This window comes from Larus michahellis, chromosome 2, assembly GCF_964199755.1.
Source record: "Larus michahellis chromosome 2, bLarMic1.1, whole genome shotgun sequence".
NCBI lineage: Eukaryota > Metazoa > Chordata > Aves > Charadriiformes > Laridae > Larus > Larus michahellis.
The window spans coordinates 92,552,601-92,575,908 of record NC_133897.1 but is presented as its reverse complement, the minus strand read 5'-3'; the positions used below and the strand labels follow the sequence as shown (position 1 = coordinate 92,575,908).

Here is a 23,308-nt window from a genome sequence, read left to right as displayed (position 1 = left end):
ATGAAAATACTCTGCAAATTTGTCCGAGGATGTCTGGGTTTTTTTATTGCTCTAACAAGATAATTTTTAAAAAATCACAACTTCTGGTTTTCTTTTTATACCATTTTTTGTGTTAATCTTTCTTTTATATGTAATCTTTTGTTACTTTATGCCTTTCTAATGACACTTGATTGCTTGTCTTGTGGGTGGACTGTGATAAACTTTTTCTCCATTTTCCTCATTTCTTGTAAACTGTAGAGGCAATTTTTCTTCCCCATATGCATTTTCTAGAGTTCTCATACATTCATGCATCTTCAATGAGTTTGAGGAACAAATGATATGTCATAACACAATTTAGAACCAGTAGCATATGAATAACGTATTACTGTTAGCTGAAGTCCCATTAATTTCTGCATATAAAATGCAATGAATTATTACTGTTGTTAGTGGTTTTGTCCAAGCTCTGTGCAAGGATTCTCAACGATGCCAACAGGTTATCATTAAAAGGCTGTGTAGTGCTATAAATAGCTGTACTATAACTTACTCACATAAATCACTGCACCACAGTTTCTTCCTAAATGTTTTCATTCAGTTAAAATTATTATCCAACCTGTCAAAGACTTAAGTACGTTGGCATAGCATTGCATACATTAGCATTTTAAAGATAAGACTGGCTGAAGGTGAATTGGTTGACAGGTGTGAACAGTATGAATGAAGATGCACCTAAGAGGAAAGGAGGTGGCACTGCCATAGTGCAGTACGTCTGGAACGCAAACATGGATGCAGTAGGTGAACTCAGGAAACTCTGATGACAGCTAAGTAGAAACACATGTGTTTGGGATGCCTTAAAATGCACGCGGCTATAAGATCTGCAAAATTTATGATATGCTGTCAGGAACATACTTAAAAAAAAGCAATCAGGTCAGCTTGATGCCTGTTGAAACTTTGGTAAAAATAAAAAGTGCATGTTATGAATATGGATAGGAAAATAGCCATCCATTTTGAGGAAGAGGGTGACTTTTCTAGATTATGATAAAAATGTAGAAGCCCTGTAATAAACATCTGTTAGTTATAGTGATGATATACAGTGATTTCCAGAAAAAGCATGCTATTGTTTTCCGTACTAGTAGGAGTAAACTAAGTGATCAGAGTCTCAATGACAAGATAAAAAATTCAACGGTATAGAAATGGATAAGGACTTCCACCCTTTTGGGATCTTACACAAGCAATGAGGCAGGACAACTAGACAATTAAACTGTGGAGATCCATGAGGGATGGGCTGAACTTGTAAGAGACAGGGGAAGCTGAAGGAGTGGCCACAATGTGTGCCACTTCTGAAAGTAGATTGAAAGTTTTCAAAAGAGATTCAATATCCATTTAGCCCCCCAAATCACATTGAAATGTGTTCCTCTTCACTGACATCACTGTTAAAATCAAGAAAGCCCTAACAGCACACACCAAAGGATTTTTATCCTCTACAGGTATCACCAGATGCCCTGAAGATGACTCTGATCCTGACAGAGCGTTATAGGGGATCCCTCAAACCTTGTTTCAGAAAGCTTTGAGTTGATCTTGAATTGATCTAGTTCAGTGATACTTCTCAGATTTAAAAACATGTTAACATGTGCAGTCCTCACTGACAATTATTATAAGACATTCCAAAAACTCTTTTTAAATTCATAATCAACAGCAGGGGCAGGGGCAAGAGGTGGAAAAAGACGTGCTGCGCACGCACAGCAGACATCAAAACCGCCTTACTCAGGCTGTGGGTATATGTGTTCAGATCAGGAAAGGCTGTTGCTGGTGTAGGCTGGGTGGTACCTTCCTCCTGTGTAGGAAGGGCTAACCGTTTAGTCCATAAAAGCACTTGATGAGAGTTCTCCCGACTAGCTACCGGTACTCATTTGTGCTACTGGTACTCATTTGTGCTACTGGTACTCATTTGTGCCTCCTCCTCCTGTCGGCTTAGGTAGCCTCTTTGTCCTCATATCCTCCCTTCAAAGGGCATTCTTCCACCTCCTCTTCTGGCAGCTGAATTCATTAAGAGATTTACCATGGAATAGTAATTTTCAAGCAAGTTTGGTTTCTTTAATACTCATGAAAAATCTGATACAAGATCGGCATATCGTTCAGTATATCACATTTCTTACAGTTAGAGAAGAGCTGCATTGCTACTGGACTTGAAGAGAGAACTATTGCCAAAATTATTCTGTCTCATCTTGAGCATAAGCATAGGACTCTACGTACCATTGTCGTCTTTAAGTGACTCACTGCTTTCCTCCCTTTCCAGACATAATATCTGAAACTTTCTTTCATAAATTAAACTTTTTCCCCTAAAAATATTACAACAACTAGTCATTTACTTGCAATGAGAAACATTTTCACCAAGAGGAAGAACCAGTGGGTAATGTCACTGAAAAATCTAGCATTAGTTGACAAGTCAACTTTATTATTTCTGAAATGTACAAAGTCGTTTGCAGTTCTCTGGTACAGTAGCTTATCTTAAATGATGCTGGAATTTCAACCTGTTAATATGGGTAGGTAATAAGACACATTTTTAAGAAGTAGGAAAGAAAATAAAATTACTGCTACAATACAATGCAAGGTTTTCATTCCATGGAAGCATGTGCTTGAGTTGGTCATGTGTTTAGCCTGGTCTTAATGAATTAATCAATTTCTTAGTCTGAAAAACTCACGTATTTTAAAAAAAAATAAAATATTGAATTTCCCTCTAAAGAGGTTTTTATTTTGTGAAGTAGATTTGGCATTGGGAACATTCTGCCATCAGCTGTAGGGCGAGTGCAGCGACAGCTACTTCTGAGTCACTGCCTGTGTTAACAAGGATTCAGGGTTGTTTACCCCTCGGTGAAAAATGCCCTGTTGATCAAATTAGAGAATGGCACTGCAAGGGCTGCTGTAACTCCACCGTACCCATCACTTTGTGGTAATTATAACTGGTGCAGTGTTGCCATTTTGTCCCCATTGCCGTGAGTTCCCATCTGTCTTGTGTCTGGTACCTCTATGCAGGGCAATTCCTATGCAGGAGAATATGCTCGTAAGTTTTCTTCATTCAGAAAAGGAAGATTTCAGCCTTTCAACTGTAGAGCTGTGGCGTTGGGTTAATTGCTTTGTTCAATGGGATTAGACTTGACGTAGGATAACTTATATTTGAATGTTGTGTACCATCCATTGTTGAATACGCTGTATTATTGAAATGAAAGGATTTTATATATATAAATATATAAAAGAGTATTGTTGTAATGAATTACAGCAGAGTAAGAAGATGGCCTGGTAGGATTTTGTTCACTTGTATTTTGATTTAATTTTAATTTCATGATGCTAGCTTTAAGAAGTTTGAAAAATACAAATTTAAGGCATTCTGTCACATCTATGCCCTTTGGACTTCTAAGTTGGTATATAGTACTTAATTTTATAAATCACAAATAGAGCAAAGTTAAGCAGTTGTTCAGAAAGGTATCTCTAGTCAAGCCTTAAACACACTTAAGTTACTGTCACGGGCAGAGTGATTAACTTCACTCGTAAGGGAGAAGTAGTGAAATATTTCTTAATATTAAACAGTGATTTAACAAAGTTAGTAGTGAATGCAACGGTGTTTTATGAGATTCGATGGCAAGGTACACTTGATTATTTACTGCATAGAGGACAGGGTCAGAGAAGCTGTCAGAGACCCTCCATGAGGTTCAGAAAGGACCCCCTTGCTTTCTAAACTGCTTCTCAGAGAGGAGTCTAGGTGCGGCTGGATCCAGTTGTAGTCCCAGACTTGGTCAACGGTTTATGTCTAAAGGATTACATAGGCACAATCAATCCTTTACATCACTTAGATAAGATTTCAAAGTTTAGCATGCTATTAGTCACTTACCGAGAATCTGTTGCAGCAAGGAATCTCTCAGCCTCGAGGAGCAGAACCTTAAGCGAGCATCCCCACTCAAGGGAGATCCTGACGTGCAGCCCGCTGCAGTGCACGAGACCTCAAAGGGCTCTTGGTCTGTCCACTTTTATAGAGTAAGATAATTGACCTATAGTCATATTCACATAGGAGCAAAATCTCTAGGTCCCCACTCCAGACAGTGTTTTGGCTGTGTTGCCAGCCATCCCCCAAAGTCCAGGTGCAACTCATCACAGCTCCCTCCGATGGTTATGGCTTGAGCAGGACCTGGGGCAGGGGGAAAGGGGGAGAGCACACTGCCACGGTTGCCCACTCTTGTAAGTTATGTTGGTTGAATTCAAGTGCCTGTTGATGCAGAATGTAAGTGCATATAAAAAGAAATAGTAAAAGTTTTAAAGGATGAGACTGTGATGTGTAGCTTGCCTGCTTTGTCGTCTTGGAAGTATATTAAAAATCAATCATGAGAAAGCTACTTTCCCTCCACCACTGAAAGCAAAGTATTAATTTAATTGATTCTAGAACAGCTAGTTGTTCTCAATCACAAGGAGGGAAAAAAAAAAAAAGGAAAAAAGAAAGGAATGGAAAAGCATTCGATTTAATCCATTCTTAATGTTTAATACCTTGTTATCATGCATGCAAATTGCTAATAGAGTAATTTTAAATAACTGCAAGAGCACCTGCAATTTTGCTTAGATGAAAGGGGATACTGAAAAATTTGAAAAATTAAAAACAAATATTTTTTTATCTTTTTGGCAAATTAAATTAGCATGAAAATAAAAATGTTACTGTAAGTTTAACAGTGATTAGAAAGAAACATGAACTATTTTTTTAACTGTACAGAAACAAATGCTTTGTCTTTTTCAGAGTAAGTTCATATTCAGGAACTATGCCATGTGATTTCCCCATAGTAAATCTAGTAAATAATTTATTTTATGCTTCTGCATTCATTGTGGAAGAAAGGGGTTTGCCATGTTTATGGAAAACTCATTACAGCATTTATCACAAGGTGAAGCGTGAGGAGGAGAGGTCAAGGAATAGACAGACTAAATAAAATAAGTGGTAATAAGTCCTTATATCTGTGTATTCATCAGAGAGACCTAAAGAAACTCTGGAATGAAACACCTGAAATGCTGCTGCTACCCTCTTGTGTGGAGTCTCTCACCAAGAGTTGTGCTGATACTGCAGGACAGGAGGGAGGCAACTGCTATGCCAATTTTGGCAGAACTCCAGAGGAAACCAGACGACTACCAACTTCACAGAATCACAGAATGGTTCGGGTTGGAAGGGACCTTAAAGATCATCTAGTTCCAGCCCCCCTGCCCTGGGCAGGGACACCTCCCACTAGACCAGGCTGCTCAAAGCCCCATCCAGCCTGACCTTGAACACCTCCAGGGATGGGGCATCCACAGCTTCCCTGGGCAACCTGTTCCAGTGCCTCACTACCCTTACAGTAAAGAGTTTTTTCCTGATATCCAATCTAAATCTACCCTCTTTCAATTTGAGGCCGTTACCCCGCGTCCTATCATTACACTCCCTGATAGAGAGTCCCTCCCCATCCTTCCTATAGGCCCCCTTTCAAAACCCAATGTCTGTTTGGGCATATTAGTGGAAGTAGAATGTAAGACCAGTGCACATTTGGGTGAGAGTGAGGTATGAAAGAAAAGTCAAGACAGCTTTTGTAGAGAAAAAACTAAGAATTCTTGTAGAATTAGAAGGTTCTCTTTTAGAAGGTTTCAGCGATCCTATGGGTGAGAATGGTCCACTTGCTATGGGATGCCTGGATTTCTGGGAGGCAAGATCCCTCACAAAAGGGTCTTGAAGAAAGTAAGCAGCCATGGGACAGGACAAATGTCTTTGACTGGTTCTCCTCACCTAAATATTTTTTAGATGTAATTTTTAAAAAATCCCTCTTATGTCCCTTTAATTTTCTTTTACGCTACATTTTCTTTTAGAAGTAGCCTTCTGCATTGCTCCAAAAAGTAAAGATTTGAGTGAAAGTTGCTTATCAAACATAAAATATGTACAAGTCCCAGAAACAGTAATTTGTTGTTGAAGCACGTTTTACCAGTCTGCAGAGTGTTATTCATGGGAGTGCTTTAGTGTTGCATAGTACACGATAGTGTAGGGATCTGACAGCTTTTACAGTGAGCTTTATAGTACCAAATGTAAATCTATAAATAAATTGGATTTGTTATGTAAGATATTTTTAGATCTCTGTTCATATATAAGATAAAGCCTGACTATGCAAGTATACAGATGGTAGTTTATGTACATTTCTAGAAGATGAAAAGAATACTGAAAGAGTAATTTTACTTGAATTCATAAGGTGCAGGTTTGCTGTTATTTTTCTCGCTTTACTGTAGCCAGATATATTTGTTCCTGAAATAACATGGATATTGAGGGTAGGGCAAATTGCTACTGTAAAATTAACAGCAGGCGTTTTCCTTGCTTCTTCATAAAAATGTTTCTGCCTGGTGTTTGAAAATAACAACTACGTTTACTGCTACATCGTGCAATGTAGCTTGGGCCCCAGCTTTTGGTGTAGCCCCTTGCTTTCTTGTTGACCTTTATTTAAAAAAAAAAAACAAAAACAAACCCATCAGATTTAGGTAACTGAAGGTATTTTAAGTCTGGCCAGCTGGCATGGCCATTTTTTCTTTCTGTCTGCTATATCATACTGAAGAAACATGATCTATTGCTGGTCTTCCAGTTTCTTCTGTACCATGTTTTGTTCCTTCTGTTTACTCCCTTCTACTGTACTGGAAGCAGAAACATTAAAATACCATGTTGCATATGAGGTTGTATTTCTGTACCATTTGGACAGAAAAAGTACGTCTAGGGAGTCACCCTTTCAATGTGGTGCTGTTAGGTCCTAGAAACAGGCATCTGAAGAACACAGATGTGAAGCTATAGCTGAGGAAAATTAGATGAAACCAGTGGAGGAAGTTGTTACCAAAATGTCACCTTCCCTGTAGTGTTGAGAGAAAAACAAACTTTGAAGAAGTTGTGCTGGAAGATGTGAGGTGACTCGTCTGGGTGGCTATTACTGTCATGAATCCAATGAATTTTGCCCTGCTGGAAGAGCTGTGGGTTTGCCAGAGAAACATCATAGAATCATAGAATGTGTTGGGTTGGAAGGGACATTTAAAGGTCATCTAGTCCAACCCGCCTGCAGTGAGCAGGGACATCTGTAACTAGATCAGATGGACTGGTTGCACTGAAATAGCTGTCAGTATTCCAGCATACAGTCTCAGACCAAAGCATCAGGCTTCTTTGGAGGCTACACAAGGAAAAGGATACAGAAGAATAGCAGAGGAACTGATACCACACCAGACAGATAAGATGCAGCCCTTTATCTGTCAAACATTAAATAAGAATTACTTTGTGTATATGCAGTGTCATTCTGTGAAAAACAGTTGTTACGAGCTAAGAGCTGAGCTTTTGGAATGAAAGTTTCTCTTGACACCCAAATATGAAACAACCTTTTGCCCCCAAATAATTTATAGACTTTTCTCATTGCATGCACTGCAATCTTTACAGGAGTAGGCGTAGCTGCAAAGGCTTAACCTTGCTGGATCCCTGAGAGAACTTATGCAAACTTTAAACCACACTTGGTATGATGCAGCATGACTCATACAGGTCCTTGGGTGGAATAGCTGCCAGTCTCAAAAAAATTAGGTTTTATTTACAGCAGAGTTAACTTACTTAGAATAAGTTAATTATTCAACCAAGGAAAACTCAGAATTGCTGTTGAAACAGAGGAAGTACCAAGACTTGAAAAGAAATCTCTCACTGAGTCCTTGCAGGGCAGAGTTTCCTCCAGCCTTCTTCTAGAAACCCCTTCTAGTTCAAACAGCTTCCAGTGGCTTCCAGCATTGAAACAACCTCAACAAGTCCCTTCTGGGTCTTTAGGAAATCTTTCTGTTACCCTCACGCTTGGTTGACAATCTACTTTGCGGAAGTTGGTTGCACTGCATCAGAGTACTATCCCCCTTCTTCGTGCTCTCTCCCTCCTTGCTCCATCCTGTCTTCTGAAAGCTTCCTTCTGCTGCATCTCTCAGTGGCCCTGGTTTAGATGGATCCACTTGACACACAGAGGGCAGCATTTGGAGAATAATGTTTGGTTTTCCTTTCTTCCCTTATAAACTGCAAACAAGAAGTAAGTTCTGCAATGACCTAAACCAAATATATAGGGCACTTTTCTGTAGGAAGGCCCTGATTCATCAGAGCACAACAGTTTATTTAGCATGTGTTCTGCGGATCCTTGGCAGGACTTAGAATTGGCACGTTGCTAAGCTGTGCTGGATGTGGCACTGGAAGTGCTGCTGAATACAGCTATGAGGCTGTCACAGGGAGGACAACCATTTTAAGGTGTGCCTTGGAGGTTTTACCAAATCAGGACTGAAAAGGAAATTGGCTCGTTTTGGCTTATTAATAACAATAGTGTGCTAATAAAAAAAAAAAAAGTATATTTTATAGCATTTCTCACTACCAAGTGACCGAAAACATACAAAAGTCTCTTTTTTTTGCCATTTTCTTCAAATTATATAGTATAAATGGTGGGAACAGTAATGCTAGTGTGAAAAAGAAGTACATGTTCTGTAACCTTTGCTAATATCATGCAGAAAGAGTTTTTAGGCAGTAAAAATAATTCACCAAGAAGACTGGAACAGGAGCCAAGTATGAAAATAAGCATCCTGTCACACTAAAGATGTAAATGTTAAATTTTACCTCCTTTTACAGGAATTATGGTTCCTGTATGCTAAATAGTCAGCATTATGTGCCTGTATTGCTGAAGTTTCAGTGATAAATAATAAATTATGATCTTGTGAGTCACATGGTGAAATTTTGTCGGTTATTGTATATACTCAAAGAAGAGTGTGTCTTCAAAATTACCTTCTCATTTCCTTTAATCTGATCTCTTTGAACAGCAACACAATCCTCATTGTCAACCTGTTTTTCTGATGGATAGATGTGTTAATCCACGTTTAAACTGTGGAGTTTCAAAATTCATCAAATAAAGGCCTTGAGTATATTGATGATGTATGCTGGAAATTATCAAAAAGGATTTTAGGTAAAGAAGTTACAAACCATTTCCAAATTTCTCAAAAGCTTGGAAATTACTTAAGTGCAGTAATCATAGAATAGATTTAATTCATCCATGACGTATTTGCCATTAGAAATAATGCTGCAAAAATCAATCAGCTGCAGCTTTGGTATTTGTTTTTACAGTATATTTAATTCATATTTACATGTACAAAAGCGCTGGCACCAATGTGTAAACCAGGATTGCAAAAACCATAGGAACAAAACGTGGAATTGTTCAGAATTAGACCCATTTATAACCCCTCAACTTGTGAGGTTTTTAGATAGCTGTGAGTCTGGACTTAATCCCACAAGAGGACAAACTGGGACCCAGCTTTCCCTGTGTTGAAGGGCATTCACTAAATTCCTCCTACTGAATTGAACATCCCATGAGAGGGAAAGAGGGAGTGCAGCAGCCCTTGTGCAGGAGCCTGGGGATTAGGGAATTCACCCAGAGTGCTGCAGGGACAGGAAATCTAGTACCTCCTTCAGAGATTTTTAAATCATTTCATTTTGGAGCAGAAAATGCTGCGAGGGCTCTACCTCCAAAATAACCTCATATTCACTGATAAGCATTTTTCCTTGGGGATAGGAAAAGAGAGGAGATTTCTTTTGGCAGAGGAGTATTTTGAACATGGGTTGCTCATAGAGCGCATTGTCTAACCCCTGGATCTCCTCTTAAAACACAAAAATTTCTGGTGCTGACACCCTATTTCTGCAGCACTGGTAGGTAGCTATGGCTCTGTACTGAGCCTGTGTTAGCAGCTGGAGGTTCCAGGGGGCTGTGGTGGTGAGCTGTGAGGGGGGGACTGTGGATCGCCACCTGCCAGTCAAAGCTGAAATGTGGCCAGCAGGTCAAGGGAGGTGATTCTGCCCCTCTACTCTGCTCTTGTGAGACCCCACCTGGAGTACTGCGTCCAGCTCTGGAGCCCTCAGTACAGGAAGGACATGGACCTGTTGGAACGAGTTCCATAGGAGGGCCACAAAGATGATGAGAGGGCTGGAGCACCTCTGCTATGAAGACAGGCTGAGAGAGTTGGGGTTGTTCAGCCTGGAGAAGAGAAGGCTCCAGAGAGACCTTATAGCGGCCTTCCAGTACCTAAAGGGGGCCTACAGGTAAGATGGGGAGGGAGTCCTTATCAGAGAGTGTAGTGATAGGACAAGGTATAATGGTTTCAAACTGAAAGAGGGGAGGTTTAGATTAGATATTAGGAAGAAATTCTTTACTATGAAGTTGGTGAGGCACTGGAACAGGTTGCCCAGAGAAGCTGTGGATTCCCCATCCCTGGAAGTGTTCAAGGCCAGGCTGGATGGGGCTTTGAGCAGCCGGGTCTAGTGGGAGGTGTCCCTGCCCATGGCAGGGGTTTGGAACCAGATGATCTTTATGGTCCCTAAACTATTCTATGAAAATGTTATCTAATCAGGGGCCCATGGTGCCCCTGTCCAAACACAGTTCAGAAAGAAACAGGCAGCTGCTGGAGGCTGAAGACAAGTTGTTGTGTGTAGAGGACTCTCTGCATCAAAAGAGGGTACCTACATCCCTGAGGCGCTGTGGCCCATGGACAACCCATGCTGGAGCAGAGACGCACCTGAAGACACAACTGCAGCCCATCAGTATCCCAGGCTGGAGTGGGGACACTGAGGAAAATGGCAGCAGAAACCATTAAGCATACAGCAGCAGAAGTGATTAAGCACCCACTGGCAGAAAGAAACCATCACAGATAACACCTCAACTTCCTACACCACCTGTCACCTCACCCCAGGAATTTTGGTGGACTGAGCATTATCCATAGCAAAAATAAGGAAAATTAGGACTGGGAAGTGCAGAGGAGAGATGGTTGTGTACGTGTTTGTCTCAGTGTTTATTTTATTCTTTTTTTTCAAAACTGCAATCAGCAATGAGAGGTTTGTTTTTGTTTGCGATAAATTAATTCAATTAAAATTCTCTGACTCTACACTGTTTTGCCCACAAAGAGTCCCAAGCAAATAAATGTGCCTCCTTGCAGCCCAGAGCTAAGCACTCGTGGCTCAGTACAGAATCATAAGCAACACCCTTTTCGGGGCATTTTCTACTTAGGTGGCCTTGCCTTTCAGCTCTAATTTTTCTCAGTCATATTTTTAGGATTCTGATTTTCTCTGGGCATTGCACACACAGTCTTAGTGCCTGTCCTTTTGAGATCTGCATTCACTGGATGACAAGGCACTTGAAAGTCTGGTATTTACCATGCCAGTCTTTCTGTGAATTAAGGCTTGAGTTTCTGTCTGCATCCTTATGTGCCTGAATACCTCTGGAACCTACCATAGAAAACACTTGGGAAACTGTACACACAGTAACATGGAAAATGTTTTTCAAAATAAAATGTTTTACAAAATAAAACCAAGATAATTCTGAATGCTTTAACTCTTGCTATGATTTATGCTAAATTTTGTTTTGTGGTTAGGCCTAGTAATAAGTGTTCATGAATAGTTCAGCATGTATCTGCCAGATAGTAAGTTATTGGGGTTTTTTCCTGATCAGGTTCCTCAAGGTAAACAGAACTGGTTTTCAAAACTCTGTTTTTCTTGTTTATTTTCCAGTGGGAGCAAAGTTTTTAATTTAAGACTTTCTATGTTTAGTAGTTCATGAATATAATCATTAAAGAGCAATTGGGAGATTTCTGCAAGATACATATTCTGTGAACAAGCAAAAGAGCAACTTTCATTCCCGAGTTAGAGAGATAATGCAAATCATTCTTGTTGCCTTTCATTTAGACCATTGTAAGGAAACAAAAGGTCTGCTTTATGAATGCAGTAACAGCGTATACCCTCCAGACATCTGCCTGTTCTTTGATTTCTACCTAGGGTGAGTCAGCTTCCTCTGCCTTCAAGGCTAGGAATTGAGCTGTTGAATGAATGGTGACGCTTACTGCTGCTCAGAAAAAAAGGTGTTAAAATATACAGCTTGCGTCATTAAAATCTATCATCCCTGTTTCACAAGAAGTGGGACAGATCCTCACTGTAGGTTCACTTTTCATTTACATATGGATGAAATAAATTTCTTCAATCAGCTGCTGCTTGAATAAACTTCTCCCTCTATTTAGATATGCTGTTATATGGGGCAAACTGATGGTTATCTACCTCTACTCTTGACGAATTTAACGCAGAGATTGAGAATTTTGATTCATTTTTAGTGCTGTCTGGCGCTGCTTCTGACCACTCTTGTTTGCCCCATTTAGAAGTGTTTATGAGCTCCTGACAGGCGAAGTCGGGTGACTGTTCTTTGGTTTTGATGCTTCCTCAATGTGATGACTAACATTTGATCACACAAATATGTGGTAGCTGTATGGTATCTGATAAAATATTGGAAAATTGCCAGAGAAATACAGAAAGAAATCCATTCTTGCGTGCTTAGTTGGTATTCTGTAAGCAGATAGCTAAAACATCAGCAGGCAAAGTCTGAGGTAAAAACAACCAGTTTCACGCTGGAAGAGCATGGAGGAGTCTGCTGTCAATGTGCTTCAGACATAAGCCTCTAACTGAAGTGCAGTGCTGTGCCTTGGAAATGCTTTTGGTTTTGCTTTGGATTTGATGCTATCAACCACAACGCTTGACTCTAAACTGGGCAGCTGAACAGGAAAGCTGTGTCTTTGGGGAAAGGGCTGCATAGATACCTTTCAAGCTGTACTCTTGAATATCTTCCCTGACACGTCCCATGGATGGTTTCGAAGAAGAAAAAGACATGGATGTATGGTTTCCTTCATTTCTAGTGAAAAAATAACAGAAAACTCTTCTCATCAAACTGGAAAATGAGCTGCACTGGGGTGAAAGAGTTTATTGTTTAAAAGAATTGTATTGAGCAAATGCCAGCACTGTAATACTTCACCATTATTAAAGGCTGATATAGTTACAACCATGTTAATCTCATCAGACAGATTCTTTGCAAAACGCTGCTTCTGTCTGTTCTGCAGTGGTTTTGAGATATATAAAACTTAAAGCAAAAGTTAACAGGATCAGACTGAAACAAACCTTGAAATTCTGTCAATTAATTAAGCAGCTCTGGCTGTGTATGTCATTATGTTCTGTTTTTACTCTATTGTCTTGCTGTTTGATGACTCGTCTCTTGAACAGCCGCAAGATAGGCACATATTCTGAAGGTGTAGTGAACCTCGTTTGCCAAATTAGTCATAGACAGCCTGCATATGCAAACTGTAATCTATGCATAAACATTAAGCATCCCCTCAGTTCCTTGAAGGAATTTGTCTTTGCCAAATACATGGTGAGCCTGTGCATTTAAATAAGGTTTCAGACCCATACGCTGAAACCATTACAGCAAAGCAATGCTTTTAGGTAGCTGTAGTGTTATTTGGAGATGAAGTTAACTAGCTGGATGTTAGCAGAGTTACTCAGCAGCAAATGAGCTGGGCACACTGAGGGTGCAGAGTGGTGCATATTTAGCCTGAAAACCAATGGGTCTATTTCTATTGAGAGCCTGAGTCGGTTGTACCATCCTTGCTAAGTGAGCAAGTCATGCCATGGATGGTTTGCCATTACAAAATTATCTGAAGACACCTCACCCGCTCCTGGAGGCTTGGGTGGGGCTCAGAGCCACCGTGGGGAGACCTCAGTGGGGGCTGAGCTCTGTCTGGCCCCTCCGGTGGGAGCTGCTTTCCAGGTGCAGCTCTGCCACTCGGCCTGGCCTCAGCTACAGCTCCCATGAAACTGCCACCAGGCCTGGCCATGGGCCCCTCGGTCTGGTCCCGGCCCCAACCCTTAACCTGCGACTGACTTTCTGGGCCTCCCTGGCCCTGCCCAGTCCTGAATCCCCCACGGACGTGTCTCGTCACCATGGGCTGGGCTGGTGACCATGTCTGGCCGTGGGGCTGGGCCCTGCCCCACTGGCAGCCCCCAGTCAGGGCTCCCGTTCCTGATGGAGCCGACAGCTCACGCTGCTCCCAGGCACCTACATCTTATGTTCTGCAAAACATCTTCGTGAGGGAGCTTGCAGCCCTGGGCCAGTGAAGCAGCCGGGATTGAGAGGGTGGTGCTCTCATTACACTTGTGTGTTTTGATTTTCTGGTTTTGATACCAGCTCCTGGTGTGGCCAGCCTTGAAATTTCACCTACAGGATCAGGAAGATAAAAAGTCTTACAGTGCCATGCTTGGGGACTTGAAAAAAACTTGTTTTCCACAGGAAAAAAACCAAACAACAAAAACCATTGATGAATGTTGCTATCAATGGGGAGCCCTTTAGGAAGCTGTTAATGAACAGACAAGAGTTCATAATTCTGTCATCAGAAGAGATGTCAGCTGTGGCTTAAAGCCACGGGTGAAAGCAAAAGCAGCAGTTAGATATGTAAAAAAGATGGTTCAATATCACGAAAGTTGTGATATGTAGGAGACTTGTAGATGTCAGGAAAATTCCTTGCCTGTTTTTGTCAAGGCCAATGACAACATTTTGGAAGTATTCCAGGAAAAAAGCCATCCTAACAAAGGAAGGGTCTGTAATTAGATGGGAAGAGTATAAACAATCTGTATGAAATAAAAGATGCTGCTGTGATGGGTTTGTATTTGGAAAGAAATAGAGTGGTCTACTAAACAACTTTGTAGGAAATCAAGTAATCTAAAAATGTTTTTCACCTTTTAATAGGGAACAGGTTTGGGTTAAGTAACTTTCCAAAAGCAGTAGATTTCAGTAAGATATCTGATGCAATGATACTGGAAATCCTGATTAAAATTCTGACACTGTTCCTCATCAAAAGAGTACAGTCTAATGGATTTTGAGTGGGGTAACTGGAAATTGTCAGTGTTCAATGAATTGGCATGTGTGTTGTGTTCTGCAGGAACCGGTTCTCATCCGGTTCTCATTCTTTATGCTATTATGTATTTTTTAGTAATGATCTAAGAGATACCTGAAGACAATCACAAACAATCATTTTTGCAGAAAAGACAAATATTAGTCTGATATACAGTAATACAGAATGCTTTATAAGTTATATTCATCAAGACAAGGTGCACCTTTATGTTGTCTGGAAAGTCATAATTCTAAAAGCAAAGAGTAAGGGTCGTAGCTGGAAAACTGAAAGGCTGCAACTTTGTAAAATATTTTGGAGGCATAGCAGATAGAGAACTCCAGAGATGTCACAGCAGAAAGTTGTGCAGTGTAGGTCACGGACATATTGAGGGGTGTAGGGCAGGAGGCTGTGTGTGTCTTTGCATACGGGAGCACAGTGTCAAGATTTGTGTCAAATGAACTTTCAAAAATTGTTTGAAGGTTGTTGAGGGTTTAGAGAAGAGAGTGTAGAAAATACACTCTCTTCTGGTGGTGCTAAGTCTATTTACCTGATCAAAAAGCAAATTAAGCTATCTGATCAGTGTTTAACTTTACAGGGAAAAGAGTGTGGACTCTTAGGCTGAGAAAGATATAACAGGACCAAGACTTCAAAGTAAGAAATACAGAAGACATTTTTAACAGTTTTTAACAGTTCAGCTGATTAACCACTAGAACAAACAGCTAAGGAGTTAATGAATTCTCCATCTCCTGATGTCTGTGTAATGAAGATTTGTGTGTATGAGTAAAATGCCATTTATTGGTCTCAGTACAAATAATCAGGCTGGTGGAAGTTACTAACATAGGCTAAACTTAAGGGGATAATAGAGCCTAATTGGTAAAAATAATCTCCACCCCCAGTTAGGAGTCCAAGTTAGCTTTAAAAAAAAAAAGAATCTACAGCTGTTTTTCCTAGTAGGTGTATTTAAGAGAATGTGTATGAGATCTGAGTAAACAGTACCATAATTTGCCAAACAGGTACCCTGTTGATCACCATCCCTGTCAGCCATATCACTGGTTCAGTATTGTGTGATCGGGAATCACAAGATTTATTTCTTGTAGGTTATTTCTTGATACATTTCAAGGGCAGCTGAAATTTTTATTTCATCCATATTTATTTGTAAACTGTGTTGTGAAGCTGGATGCACATATAGGCTAATTGCTTCTAGAGCTCTTACTGCTGACTTATTGACCTGGTTTGTCAAACTTGCTGAATAGTTGATTAGATATACGCCACAGCATTCTGAAAACAAAACCCAGGCCACAGAAAAGTAGAATGTAATATTCAGTGCCCTAAATGACATTATAAGGGACAAAATTATCCCTATATGGGATTACAGGGACAAGAATGTCCCTGTATCACTTCATTGATCTACACAGATGTAGCTTTTCTGCAGGCTTTTTCAACATCAGAAGCTCAACAACAAAGATGGACATTTCTTGCTTACTAGACCAAAATTTTGACCTGCAGTTCCCTCCATAAACAAGGAGGACGGGGTTGGGGAGTAGCGAAGAGGGAGAAAGGGAGAGAGACACTTGTCCCCTATGGGTATTCAGTGTTAGATTCTGTGAATTGCCTCGAAGAACAGTTTTTCTCCATTGAGAATAAGGCACTACGCTAATTTTTTATGTAGTGAGCCCTAACAGAATACCTTTGTTTCTCCATGATGACATTCTGTTGTCTATATTATTCAGACTAGATGGAGGAATATTTGGCCTTTAAATCTATAAATTCTTAGAATTATTTATACTTCGGTAAAGAAAAGAGTTGATAGTCACGTAGCCTTGTACAAATGACTGAATCAGAATTGGTACTTTACATAACAAAAGAAGAATGAGCAAATAAATAAAGCATTATTGCCTCAGGACAAGCAGAGCTTGATTTGTGAAATATGCACTTAAGAAAATGTACTGTACCACGCATTCGAGGATATTTTGCTCGCTTACTGCATAACAACAGCATGACCTCCATTGTGCAAGATACTGCAAATGCAATTGCCACCTTGCAAAAACTGATGTAGTGCTACGATCTTTAACTGAGATATGCTAACTTACTCTAGCTGAACAAACATCTAGAGTTTATCAAGCTTTAGGGGAGTAACTGGGAATTGACTGCTAAAGTCATCTGCATAATGCAAGGAAAATTCTGACAAGGAAATCAACTTGGATGTAAGAGTTTGAGAGAGCAGGAACTCAAGTAACAGTTTGACAGATACCACTGAAAATCCTCAGTTAGAGACTTGAGGGAGGATGACTACTTGCTAGCCATCTGCTAGGATCCAGATGGACAAATTCTGGGGAGAAAGTACTTGACCCTACAGTATTGAAAGACACTATAACGTTGTATTCAGTATGGATTGTGTGCCCTGTCTTTTAGCTCTAGGACTTAAAAAATCTCAGCTACAAGTGATTTGAGTGGTGAGGGTAAAGCATAGGCCAGAGAACATGGACAGTCAAGAACTAATTAGTCTTGCGTGAATCACATGTACGGGCTGTAAGGTCATGTTGGTAATATTTCAGGGAAAGACATTTGCGAGGGGATTTTCATTATTTCAATCGCACAGCAGTTTCTCTTTCATCAGAAGCAGGTACTGTTATTTTTAGTCTGAAGACTTTTAAATGCTGCATCTTGACCTGCATTCAGAATTACTTTGGCTTTTTTCTTACAGACTTTAGCTCTGAGAGTGGCTTCTCTGTCTACTACAAATAGGCAAGTGTTTTGTCTCAAAGTCAGTGTTTTGTGTGTCAGTTCACCTAGGTTTTGATGTATGGATTTTATATCTCTTTGAGATAATAGTACAGAATGTATTATCAAATAAAAAGCCATCATAACCAGCAATCTTGATTTGCTGTGTTCCTCACACTGATCCAGTCTGCAAAAATTTCAGTGCACAACATCAGACACTACAATCTGATTAGTAATTGGTTTTGATCCTTCTGCTATGCCCTTTTCAGCCACCAGAGATGACAAAATATGAAGGAAGAGGTGTTCTTAAATGCTTTGGATTTCTTAGGATTTTTCAGCAGAAAGAGAGGGAACAATGTATTTGTAACCATTTTGTATTTGGCTATCTGACCAGCCCAGCCATGGTCTTCATAAGTAGTTGAAATTCAGCTTCTTTCACAGTTGTCTTTTAGTGAAAGAAACCCAAATCAACAATCTGCGTGAAATGTAATATGTGACTGGATAACACATTATCCCACAAGCGGTGACTTCAGGATTGACACGTGAGCATTCGCAGCCAGTGTGGTAGAGAGGGTGGCTGAAGCATTTAGGTGTACTTGAGCTTTGCGGTGGGCTTCAGCAATTGGAGTTCTCTAAAGCCACCTCTGGTTGTCACCTTCTCTTTTGTACTGTGGAAATGGAGGAAGGAAAACATTCTTATGGTGTTAGATAAACAGCAACTTGCAAGAGTAAGCTTTCATTACGGAAAAAAATCCATTGTTTTTGCAGGCGTTCCTTATAAATTAGCAAAATACTTCCACCAAGGACCAGTGGACTTACTTACATTAGAAATGAAAAGACATTGGCTTCTTGGTCGTGTACTTGCTAAAATGCCTAAACATACTAAATTAATCTTGCATTTAAGAAATAAAGCCACATCAACGTTTTGATGAAAAGTCCATTGTATATATTCTTCTCAGTTACAATGTGTCAAATCTGGGATCCTAGCAGTAGGAAAGCAGTACATCTTTTATTTTATTCTTCTCTTCTTTAGTCAGGCTAGAGACAGATACGCGTTATCTTGAACGTTTACTTCATGACCTGTCGAACTGTTTATGTGATATGCCTTATTTTGCAAAATAAAGAGCAGTCTATACATATGTGAATCAAAATTATTTTTAGATCTCACCAAAGTGAAAAGAAGAAAAAGAGAGAAAATTATTAGTTCAATATTACTTAGCAACAAAGCAAGATTCCGTCTTGATGCATTGAAATAGAGTTTTTTTACAAAGTGTGCGCAGGATCAGTCTCATAGTGCCCCGCGTACGTTAATGCTGTGTTTGCAGGTACACAAATGCTGTGGAATGGGAAGTCTTCATTACAGAGATAGATAGACAAGGTAGCTGTAAATATCACAGAGTCTGTATCCCTGTTATTGTCACAGTCTACTCAAGGTCATTAGACCTGAATAGGAATAATTATCCAAGGCAGAGCATTGGATTAATGGTTACACTTCTTCTGGTACCTTCATTAATAGAACTGCAAACTCTGCAAAAATACACATTGTGAATTAAAGAGAACGCATTACTGTGAGTAACATCTGCAGAATGGGCACATTTTGAGTCTTCATCTTTTCTGGCCTAGCTATTTCTCTCTCTGACTCCATCATGGGTTTTTACAGCTGCCTCCTCCCTCCTCACTGGTTTAGGTTTCTGGTTTTTCTGCCTAGCAATTAGTCTCTTCTTTCTGCCTTCAAGAAAATGGGAAATTCCTGTTTAGTTTTTAGGAGGTGTATGATCAAATTAGGAAGGTTAGAAGGGGTTTTTTTTGCAGAGTTCTAGCTATTTCTTTGTTGGTTCAGTTTTCCAGAGAAGTAGGAAGTCAATGACAAGCTGTCACAGGTAAAATGGGCAAAATTAAAATGTAAAAAAAATTAAAACGTAGGAGAGCTTCACAAGGAGAAGACCATGACTATAACACCAACAAAAGATAAGGAAAAATATGTCGGGTTTTTTTAAAAAATTCAATTTCCTTTTAGATTAATATTTTCAAAAAACATTAGTTTGCCAAATGCCATATTGAAGTAAAGGCAGAGTACATATCAAAATAGTCCGCAAAAGTCCAACATGTTCAATATGTTCTGAGTTATGGTTTTATCTTTTCATTTTCAGTCTAGCAACTGCTAAAACGATGACTAAACATTTAAAATACATTTTAAAAAAAATTAGTTTTCCTACTTTTGCCGGAATTGGACTGCATTTCCGTGAAGTCCTCTGAACAGTCCTTGCAGCTTTTGCTTTATTTGCTAATCTGTATTTCCTGCATCCTACTCAGCTATTGAATAGATTACTGTACATAACTTCTTCAGATGTTTAGCTTAAGCTTTCTATAATATACATAAAACCTTGAAGAAGTTAGATATTACTTGGAAATGTGTGTATGCCTCTGTCAAGTTCTTCAAGGAACAGGCTAATTTTGGGGGCCATACCAGGCAAATGCCTGGGTACAAGCTTCATCAAAATGTTCCGGGATATTGACAATTGCATATTCCTTGCACAGTGTTGCTTCCGTGCTGATTTTGTTCTTTTTAAAGAAATTGCGGACATTTTGTTTTAAATTGTAGGAGCGTCTTCTACTTTCTTTGCTGCCTGCTCACATTGCCATGGAAATGAAAGCAGAGATCATTCAGCGGTTACAAGGTCCCAAGGCAGGCCAGCTGGAAAACACCAACAACTTCCACAATTTGTATGTCAAAAGGCACACCAATGTAAGGTAATAAAATCTATCAACAACCTTCATAAAAATTTTGAAAAGAAAGCGTTAAGAGAGCAATTAAGAAAATAAATGTTTTTCAACAACTTAATGTTTAGTATACATTGATTTGATCAAAAGCTAACAGTTCTGTGATCCAGAAGAGAAATAAAGCTGATTGATAGTACAAAAAGTTGATTAGAAAAAGCCACGCATTCGTAGGCTTTCTGCATAATTTATTGATTTTTCAGGTTAAAGTACCAAATCCTACTTTCATCTATACTAGTCAAAATTGTAATTGATGTCAGTTATATTATTCTGAATTTGTAATTTTCTTAACTGAAGCAATTTCTCAGGTTTTGTAAAATGTAAATAGAGGCAGCTGTATCACATATGTATTTTACACAATACCTGAGATAAAATATTCTGCTGATGATTATTTATTAATCATAAATTTCTGGAAGTTAAAAAAATAATTCACCATTTATTTCAAATATTCTTTCATCTTTACCAGTTGTTTTGCCTGTTATTTTGATTGGACAAGTTAATTTGAATGATATTCTTAGAAATTACATTTTTGAAGTAAGTATCGCAGGACTTTTGAGGAAGTTCATTTTCACTTGTTAGCAGAAATACTTTTTCCTTATGCTGATTCCATGAATTGGTCAAATGGTGAATGGAAACATAGTGTATTACTTGTATATCTTAGCAATCAAGCTTGAATTTAATAGTCCGAGTAACAAGTGAACAAAGACTTCCATGCTGCATATCATTAACAGGTAAATTTAGCCAGAAAATGTCTACAATGCCAGAAAGTTATTAAACAATTTCTGATAACAAACATGTTTATTGAAATAATTGCCATTATACATTGCCAGTTTGTGAGCAGGAAAAAGCTTTCTATTTTTCGAATACACTGTAACAAATATAGGTATAGAATGCCTATAAATACCTATAAATATAGGTATATCTATAAGGGTAATACCTGTGAAGGTAATACCTATAAAGGTAACTATAGGTATATATTGCCTATAAACATAATGCCTATAAAGGTAAATATAGATTTACCTACAAATATATTTATTGTTCTATATTTGGCAGTGGCTGTCTGGGGTACGAGCACATCTCTGTGAAGTCCAGAATGCCTGCTTTCAGGTTTTGCTGTTGATTGATAAACGTGATTTCTGTGCAAGGAAACTGTGACCAAGCTGCTGTTCATTTCTATTGTAGCATCCTGTATGCTGATATCGTGGGATTCACGCGCCTGGCCAGTGACTGCTCGCCAGGGGAACTGGTGCACATGCTAAATGAGCTGTTTGGCAAGTTTGATCAGATTGCAAAGGTGGGTTTCTACTGGGCTGGTACTGTTTAAATAAGTCATCTTTAAAACATTTTTTCTTCTTGGGGACCCTTCCGCATTCAGGCAGCATTTCTGAGGCTTTGGCAGGAAGGTTAGACTTGAAATGTGTGAAGAAAAAAATCTGGCTCCGAGTGCAGCCGTGTATTTCTGCCAGTGTGACAATCTGTGAAACCCAAGATAGCACTCTCTAATAGGACCAATAGAGACAGCTCATGGAGCCCTATAAAGCTTAATGGAAGGTGAACACCTCTTTAAATAGACCTTTTACAATAACAAGGATTAAGAAACTCCAGATAGAAAACTGATACAGTCAGTTTTCTGATCTCTGGAAAAGCATTTTAGAGACTAGAAGACAAGGAAGACAATGTTAATCGAAGCAATTTTAATTACTGACCGCAACCTCTTGATTATTCAAGATTCAAATATAATCAGACTTTCTTCTGTTTATTTAGGTGTCATTTTTTATAAAAATTACATCAGTCTTCATGCTTTGTGTTAAGGTGAAATCATAAACACTAAAACAAATAAAAAATTTGTACAAATAAAAATTTGTTCAAAACCTATTGTCCATTATTGGTTAAAAAAATAATAAAATCTTTATATTGCCTTAGAGTACAAAAGATATAAATAAGATTATGATTGCTAGTTTCAGGAAATACTGCGTAGCACATCTTCAAAGATGTAAATGTGGAAGGCTAGGTCTTTGATTTCATATTTCAAATAAAAAGACTTTCTTTAGATTGAGTACATGATACTTTGGCTCAATTCTTTAGTCTAAGGTGTGAACAACACTGCAAATATATGTTTTGCAGTGAACTGACTTCCTGATTTTGCCCATTAAGGACCATAACAGATGGAGGAATCATCCATACAAAACCCTCTGACAGCACTTCTTTTTTAGCAAGCCAAATTCTTCTCCACTGAAACAAGCTTAAATAGAATGATTTTGATAATATCATTTAAGTCAGTCTTTGTAACAGTAATCCTTCATTTATGTAATTCAAGTTGAAAGTGACCATCTGACCTTGCTTTTTCCTCCAGGAAAATGAATGTATGAGAATTAAAATCCTAGGTGACTGCTATTACTGTGTTTCTGGACTACCTATATCTCTCCAAAATCATGCCAAGAATTGTGTGAAAATGGGACTGGACATGTGTGAAGCAATTAAGTAAGTGCTGAACTCTGCTAAATATTCAACAGTCAAAAGTCTGTGTCTTCTATCTGTAGCTGTGCTGCTGGGTGAAACATTCAGACCTGCAGTAGCTGCTGTGTTTCACTACAAGGTACAGCATGGTAATCTTGATCTCAGCCTCGGCAAAGAAATGTTTTAAGATGTTGGGCTGGCGACAGGCTATCTTGTCACTACACCATGAAGATGATTAAGGGGCTGGAGCATCACTCGTATGAGGAAAGGCTTAGAGAGCTGGGACTGTTCAACCTGGAGAAGACAAGACTGAGGGGGGAAATCTCATCAATGCATTTAAGTATCTGAAGGGAGGGTGCAAAGAAGATGGAGCCAGGCTCTTTTCTAGTGATGCCCAGTGACAGTACAAGAGACAATGGGCACAAACTGAAACATGGTGGGTTCCCTCTGAATATCAGGAAATACTTTTTCACTGAGATGGTGATTCAGTACTGGTGCAGGTTGACCAGGGAGATTGTGGAGTTTCCAGCCTTGGAGATACTCAAAATCCAACTGTTACAGCCCTAAGCAACCTGCTCTAGCTGGCCCTGTTTTGAGCAGGAGTTGGACT

General features: G+C 39.3%; 1 protein-coding gene across 2 annotated transcripts in view; it reads left to right on the top strand.

Annotated features, from left to right (window-relative positions):
* ADCY2 (adenylate cyclase 2) overlaps positions 1–23,308 on the top strand; it is a 226,179-nt gene that overhangs the window by 125,465 nt on the left and 77,406 nt on the right. For both annotated transcript variants that reach the window (XM_074576250.1, XM_074576251.1), the window contains 3 exons: positions 20,066–20,214; positions 21,424–21,535; positions 22,595–22,722. In XM_074576250.1, coding sequence (XP_074432351.1) covers positions 20,066–20,214; positions 21,424–21,535; positions 22,595–22,722 — 389 coding nt within the window. The remainder of the gene's footprint in view (positions 1–20,065; positions 20,215–21,423; positions 21,536–22,594; positions 22,723–23,308) is intronic.